Genomic DNA, 7,764 nt, shown 5'->3' with positions numbered 1-7,764 from the left:
CTTGACGTTTCGATAGCTATTTTCTGCTATCGTTATCAAAAGAACCTAAATGAACCTAAAAAAAAGTATGTTAATAAATTGTGTAACAATAGTAGGATAATACAGCATATGAAAATTCGCTCTGATAATTCGTCTGTGCAAATTGTTAGTTATATGACTTTGACTTAATCTCATTGTTTAAATTAATAAAGGTAATGTTAATTAATAATTTCGGTGTAAATTTAATTTGGGTGTATGTTTCTCTGGTCTACTTCAGATTTTAGCATAGTATATATGACTTAAATTAAATGAACATGAAGCAACACAATTATTTTGATTTAGTAAAATTAGCGCGCTTTCTTTAATTTTACGTTTTTTTGTAGATTGTTCTTTTGTTAAAATTGTGGAATTATTCCATTAAATTTTATGGTAATTATCAAATGCATGTTGACAAATGTGTGATTTATGATATTCTCTGTTTTTTATGTGTGATTGGTGGTCTTTGAGTCTTTTGCGTAATGGTCTTGAGGTTTCTCCTATATAAAATTTATTGCATTCGCAAGGTATTTCATAAATTACATTTTTTGTATTTTCAATTATATCATGAGGTTTTGTTACTGAAATTTTACTTCTAATTGAATTTTCAGTTTTGAAGTTAGTCCAAATACCCAACAAAAAGTTTGTAAAAAAAATGAATCCGCCTCAACAATACAGAACTTATCTACAACTTTTAATTTATTTTCCAAAACAATGTATTTTGAATTTCGCGCTAGCTATGCCCCTCTTCGAAGAACAGTCGGATCGCTGTCACAATTCACAATCAATGACATCGCTACGTAACCTAAAAATCGTGGAAAATGTTTAACGGGAGTTTATTTGCTCGAATATGTTTATAGCAAATAAATACGGATGAAAACTGCCGGAAATTAATAGTGCGGGAATATTATGGATGATAACAAAAGCCATGTAAAATCCGTCGTGTCCGTGTACATAAATAGAAGGCAACTTTCGTATGTTAAACCCCGAATAATTTCCAAAAGAAATTTACTAAAACAAACATCCTTACGTGCTAGAATAAGTAGAACTGCAATGAACAGTTTCGTGAATTATTGTGACGATGAGCAGGATGAAGATGACCAATTGCTTGTCGAATATAGTTTCATGTTCCAAAAGTTCATGCATTGGCTGAAGGAGCAAACCGACCAGAAGCAAAGGTGTTATGATATAGAGAAAATAGTGGGCCCCTTGTTTTGCCATTTATATTTGGATATTCAGCATAATAATAAGTACCATGAGGAGTCAAGCAATTTATTCTTTAAGACACATATTGACAAAATTGATAGGTCAAAGTGTGATAGCAATATCCAAGATATTATAACCGGTATAGAAGCAAGCTTAGACAATATGGGAGTTTTGAACGGCACAGACAACTTAGTGATTGAAGATCTGAGGAATGTATTTAGGTCCACGAAAATTGTTGTTTATCTCAAGTCAGAATCACTGAAACTTCTAAAGCAATTTATATCCTGGAAATCTCGCACAAAATCTCATATGGTAATGCTACAAGCTGTGCAGTCGTGGTTTGACCTTAAGGAAGTTCCTCCAAGTGAAGGTAGCTATAACTTTACAGAAGACATCTCGAAAAAACCCGATCAAGCTTCTTCATGCTCCTGGAAGACAAAACGTTCAACGTGCAGTTCTGCAAATTATAGTGATGAGACTCAAAGCGAAGACCAGGAAGATGACGATCAATTATTGATAGAGTGTCAGTATAGTTTCATGTATCAAAAGTTGTTACATGTGATAAAGGAGCAAACTGACCACCAGAAGTACAGCTACTATGATTTAGAGAACCTTGCGGGTCCCCTCTTTTGCAGTCTGTATATGAAAATCAGAGATGCTAGTAAAAGCAAAAGTGAAGCGCCAGGTAATTTATTTTTCAAAACACACATTAAAACTGTTCTTGACCTGAAACCCGAATCCTTAAAACTTCTGACCGAATTTATGGCTAGCCATCGTCATACAATGTCTGGTGTTAAATTTGCACAACGTTTTCAAACATGGTTTGATCAGGGGAAGTGCAAGTTTGAGAAAGCGAATAATTTTCACGAAAGTTTATTGGAAACGCCCAAAAGTGTTGGAATGGATCAAAACGCTTTTGTCGATGATAACACAATGAGTATAGATGAACCCGTACAGTTGTACTGCGAAAAACTTAGTCCAGAAAATAACGATTCAAAGATGTTTAAAGGTACAGTCAAACAGAACAGCAGAGTTGTCAAAATGGAAACTGATGATTTTATGGCACAAAAACAGAAGTTATCCCAGCAGAAAAGCAAAATTAGAAGTGTGATTAAAAAAATTAGAAAATTGCCTGCTGGCGTTGGTAACTTTCGATTAGTAAATACCAAACACTTCGTTACCTGTGGAATTGTCAGGAGTAACGCAGGTTTAGTTGCTTTTGTGGAAAGGAATATATTGAAAGTTATGCCAGCTCAGATGCTTGCGGATCACGTCCGATTTATCCATCATTCAAAGCAAATTTATTGTATTGCTTTATGTCCAAATAATGAGATTTTATGTACAGGTTCTGCCGATCGTACTATATGTGTCTATAGTCTTAGTAAATTTAAGCTTGTTAGAAGACTGTTTGGACACTTAGGTCCCGTATACTCATTAGCAATAAGTCGCAATTCTAAATACTTGGCATCTGGATCCCATGATGGTACTGCGAGACTGTGGAGTTTAAGATCTGGAAAATTGATGCGGATTTTTGCTGGACATTCGGAGGCTGTAATGTGTGCTGATTTTCACCCAAATTCATTGTATCTAGCAACGGGATCCGCTGATAGAAATATCAGAGTTTGGTGCTTAAATAACGCAAAAACAGTGCGCCTGTTGCACGCAGCCAAAAAGGAAATTTATTCAGTGGTTTTTTCGCCAAATGGGCAGTATTTAGCTTCCAGTGATGACAGAAGAGTGGAAATATGGAATTTAGCAAATTCGAAAATTTTCCACGAATATAAAAATCGTGAATCGGTGTTCCACTTGGCCTGGAGTAAAAGCGGTAAACAATTGTGCGGTGGGACTGCTTCGGGTGTGGTAAAAATTTGGGAAGTTCGCGATAAGGACAAAGAGCATGTAAGGGACCATAAACATTCACATTCAGACTATGTATTGCGACGCTATACAAATGGGCGCCTGCTAGCTTTGGATTATACATTATGTACTTGGATTTGTTTGTCAATTCCTAATCAACCATTTATCGATACTTGATTCAACTTCCTCAATTGACTTCAAATGGCAAGTCATTTAGACTGTTATTTTGTTATCGAATTGTTTATTCATATCAACAATATAAAGAGGGTTACACAGTTCCAGTAAAAGCTGCCGGCCATTTTTTATAAAGCAGTTAAAAATACGTCGAATATCTTTTCATATTTACCCAGTTAAACCATTGTATTTCCAGGACTTTGCCTCTGGAATTGTGTACAAATCTTTATGATTTTTCAAATTTTCTTTTAGCAGTCGAAATGGTGCATTGTTAAATTTTCTGACAGTAATATACCCCTAAAAACATGTTTTGTCGGATATACGATCACTAATAGTTGCAAATATTGTTTTTGTTTTCAAAACATCGTTCGATATCGAAAAATACTCGTATTAAATGCTGTTCACATGATTTGTATGATGCATATTATTTACCAACCATCACGAAGTCAAAAGAATAACTTGTCTTTCTAGTTCTGTAAAACTAGAAAGAAAAGTTATTGAGAATTAAGAACTTGAAATTAGATCCGATATACATATGTGAATAGTAGAAAAAATATCTTCTAGACTAGTAAACATTGTATTCATTAGATTATCATAGTTAATATGCGTTAGCTAATCATTTTTTGGTAGCAAAAAAAATTGTTTGTACATAATACGTTGAACAATAATAATTTAGGTGACAATAACAGTACAAACCAAACTTAACATCGTAAATGAATAGAAAGCATTTAATGTGCAAAATATGTTTACTGATATGATGCAAGTTCCTCCCTTGAACTTGAGCCGATTATTTTAAAAGACGCCATGAAGTAAACCTGTAGTTACTTCCATCATTTTTAATTCGGTTCTGCGGAGAGATTTAATTGTATACATATAGTCCCCTATGGATCAATAAATCGAAGTGATATTTTTACCTGTTCTATGTTAAGCTATTATAACTTAATTTAGTAAAAATATAGTTTGGTATTAACTAGACAAAAGACCGCTGTGTACCATTTCTCATAGCGATTTAAGTACCTAATTGTAAATATACTTTTATGTAGACTTATTGTTTTGTAATTTACATTTTTTTCCAAGGTGAATGCATTGAATATACTTGAGAGTAGAGTAAACGTTTATACACTTTGTGATATGCAAACGTTTTTTGACTTGTTTTAATGAAGTGCCTTTTCCGTGAAAAGATTTTGATGAATAATACCTCTATAATAGTTTTTAAGTAAGTTTCGGTAATTGCCTATTCGCAGTGTATATCCAATAACAAATTGCCGTGCTTAATTTAAGGCTTGTTGGTATAGATCAACGTCAAAATATCAAAACTTAATCAGGTATTTGTGAAAGTTCTTTTTAAAATTGTTAGAGATTTAACACATTTACTTGGTTACATCACAGGAGTCAACTTTTAGTATTTTTTAGTGATTGGAATATCTATATAGTGTTCCATTGTCTAGTGATACTTTGTTGAAATATTTTTTATAAGATGCACAGAAGAAAACTATTCGAACTTGTGAAGATATATTTTTTAATAGCAATTCCCTTCAGTTCAAGCAATCCGTTTGTATTTTACTGGCAGAATTTGATGGTCGTTCTATTATATCATATTGTAGTTAGGATTGAATCCCTGAATGTCTAGTCATTTTTCCAATACTTGCTGAGTCATTAATGAAACTGCACAATAAGATACAAACGGTTTGCTTACGCTGTAAATAATTCTAAATTTGCATTCTGTGGTCACTGAAATTTTCCAAATTGAAATATACCTGTTTCTCACAAATAAAGCATCTATATTTACTATCATCCGATTTTTATTGCTAGCTGTAGTAGACTCCTGCCCGAATTATCATTTTGAAATATGTTTGTTAAACGTTGAGATTTTGAACCGATTATATCCAATGGAGGAAAATTCTGGACGTAATTGGGATCATTTACATTGCAGGAGGCAAGTAAAGAAGAACAAGTCAGTGATTCAGTTGCTTCTTTTTAATGAACCTACTGAGGATGAAATCAAAAGTAAAAATATTAAACAGACTGAAATTCTTGTTGACCTCCGAGAAGCCATCCTCCAGGTACAAAAAAGTTCGTCAATTTATGTCTGTTTTTATCAGACCACAATTTAGGTGGTGAGACATTTTCTCCAACTAGACCCAAAGCTAAGTTCAGAGATTTCACTGATTGCTGATTATTCAATGGAAAGTCACGCTCAGGATCATGCAAACTACGTAAATGTATCGCAGAATAAACGGCGTAGAGCTAAGGCACTACTGGACTTTGAGCGACATGATGACGATGAGTTGGGGTTCCGAAAAAATGATATAATCACTGTTATTAGCCAAAAAGACGAGCATTGCTGGGTAGGCGAATTGAATGGATTACGAGGTAAAAAAGCAGTGAAATCAAGTATAAATCTATCTGTCTGAGCGATTGTTGCAGGATGGTTTCCAGCGAAGTTTGTCCAGCTACTGGATGAACGAAGCAAGCAGTATAGTAGTGCTGGCGACGACAGTATATCGGAAACTATCACTGATCTCGTGCGTGGCGTATTATGCCCTGTGATAAAGCAAGTATTCGAACATGGAATGAAGCGTCCAAACTTTTTAAGTAACTACAAACATTATCAACAGCACCAGCCAAAACATTGAAACGTAATCCTTTAGGTAGTCCATGTCATCCATGGCTGTTCATAGAAGAGGCGGCAACGAAAGAGGTTGAAAAAGATTTTAATTCTGTTTACAGCCGGTTGGTGCTCTGCAAAACCTATCGATTAGATGAAGATGGAAAAGTCTTAACTCCTGAAGAGGTAAGGATTAAATCCATCTCGAGCTGGGTATTCATAAGTAAGTACTTAATAAAATTGAAGTGTTTTCAGCTACTCTACCGGTGTGTCCAATCTGTAAATCTTTCACACGATAACGCTCACGCTCAAATGGATGTCAAACTAAGATCGCTCATCTGTATAGGCTTAAATGAACAAGTTTTGCATCTATGGCTTGAAGTGCTCTGCTCATCTAGTGAGATTGTTCAAAAATGGTGGGTATTAACACATGATGGAAAAATTCACGAAATCTCCTTTCAAGCTGTAATTGACTAGAATTGCAAACCTTCGATTCATCTTTTTTAAATAATCTTGCCATTTTAGGTACCATCCATGGTCTTTCATATACAGCCCAGGATGGGTTCAAATCAAGTGCGAACTGAGAATATTGTCTCAACTCTCATTCAATTTAAATCCCGATTGGGAACTACCCGTGAAAAGAGAAGCCAATAATCAACCACTGAAAGAGGGGGTGCGTGACATGCTTGTTAAACACCATTTATTCAGCTGGGATATTTAACATTTACTGTATTATTTGTCCTCGATTGTTCTATAGATTTTTTCATTTCTATTCAATGAATAGAATCGCTCGGAATAGGTCTTGCATTCTACTGCCTTAACATTGTTGCAAAATACTTCTTAATTTCAATATATGTGCTGCTGTTCGTGAGCTGTATTTAAAAAAATCATCATAGACCTGAGTTCTACAGAACAAAATACTGGTGTAGAAAAACAAAAATCAAACTTCCTTATAGGCAACATTTACTGGCTTTGTTATGGAAGAAACCATTAACTGCCTTAATTGCGAAAACTATTTTAGATAAACCTTTTAAATTGAGCCACATTTTTAAAATGTCAATAGCTTCAAAAGGCTGTGTAAAAAATTGTTTATTTTTCTTCTTTCAATGAATCAATCTTACTCTAAAAAATGTTGCCGGCCTCAGTAGTGACCTTATATTGATAAAACACTTTTACCTTGTGCGTTATGCATATTTGGACTATATTAAAAATAAATTGGTTGATACATTTTCGCTGCTATACCAGGAAACCAAATAAGTCACTGCAATATAACCGTAATTAGATAATGTTAGTATGGACAAATGTATCAATCATTTTAATTTTAGCATTTATGCGCAGCTTTAATTAAAGTACCGTAAGATTTTATGTAAGAGAATATTTAGGTGCTTCTTGTTATTTATTGATCTTGTATCGGGAAAAACGGTGTTGTGCAAAAATTATTGCTACATTCTCCTATAAGCATGTATCATAATCTTATAAAAATGAACTAATATATCGGTGCTTAACGATTATTGTATGCCACATATCTTGAAAGAATGTATGTCCACAAGTAAGTCTCAATGCACTATTGTTTTAGGGGTCTCAACTTATCACCCCATCTCCTAATCTCAAGTGTAAATTATGCCTCCTATAATACCCTGCTCAAGGGTAGCTATATATCACAGAGAAGTTATTTTTCTAATAACTTATAAATGTTGCATTCTATTTCGTTTTGATTCATTTGAATTGTTTTATGTAGTTAATTTTGTTAACATTACTAAGAAAAGTATGCTTAGTTTAATACATTTGAATACGTTGATTAAAACATTACTATCTACTTGGAAGTTTTAATTTGCTTTACCTCAATTAAAATGTTGATTAAAGGCATGGAGCCATGGGAACCCACCTGCTATGAAAAGCCATCG

The 7,764-nt window shown here is 34.0% G+C and overlaps 2 protein-coding genes across 3 annotated transcripts in view; both read left to right on the top strand.

Moving 5' to 3' along the window:
• LOC109540999 (small G protein signaling modulator 3 homolog) overlaps positions 1–7,676 on the top strand; it is an 11,723-nt gene extending 4,047 nt beyond the window's left edge. Inside the window, exons 9-14 of one of the 2 annotated variants that reach the window (XM_019909625.2) lie at positions 5,186–5,315; positions 5,367–5,625; positions 5,680–5,847; positions 5,904–6,046; positions 6,116–6,276; positions 6,386–7,676. In XM_019909625.2, the coding sequence (XP_019765184.1) occupies positions 5,186–5,315; positions 5,367–5,625; positions 5,680–5,847; positions 5,904–6,046; positions 6,116–6,276; positions 6,386–6,581 (1,057 nt within the window). In that variant the 3' untranslated portion in view covers positions 6,582–7,676. Of the gene's footprint in view, positions 1–5,185; positions 5,316–5,366; positions 5,626–5,679; positions 5,848–5,903; positions 6,047–6,106; positions 6,277–6,385 lie in introns of both variants that reach the window. The other variant, XM_019909624.2, reaches the window with a different exon arrangement.
• On the top strand, positions 676–5,046 carry LOC109541000. The gene has a single exon (XM_019909626.2). It carries the CDS (start codon positions 925–927, stop codon positions 3,253–3,255), a length of 2,331 nt encoding a protein of 776 aa, XP_019765185.2. The 5' UTR covers positions 676–924; the 3' UTR covers positions 3,256–5,046.
• Positions 7,677–7,764: the final 88 nt, after the last annotated feature.

The sequence above is a fragment of the Dendroctonus ponderosae genome, unplaced genomic scaffold, assembly GCF_020466585.1.
Source record: "Dendroctonus ponderosae isolate FM_Combo_2020 unplaced genomic scaffold, Dpon_F_20191213v2 Dpon_F_20191213_1, whole genome shotgun sequence".
NCBI classification, from domain to species: domain Eukaryota; kingdom Metazoa; phylum Arthropoda; class Insecta; order Coleoptera; family Curculionidae; genus Dendroctonus; species Dendroctonus ponderosae.
Note: the sequence above shows the minus strand (reverse complement) of the source record. Positions and strands in the feature narration are given on the sequence as shown.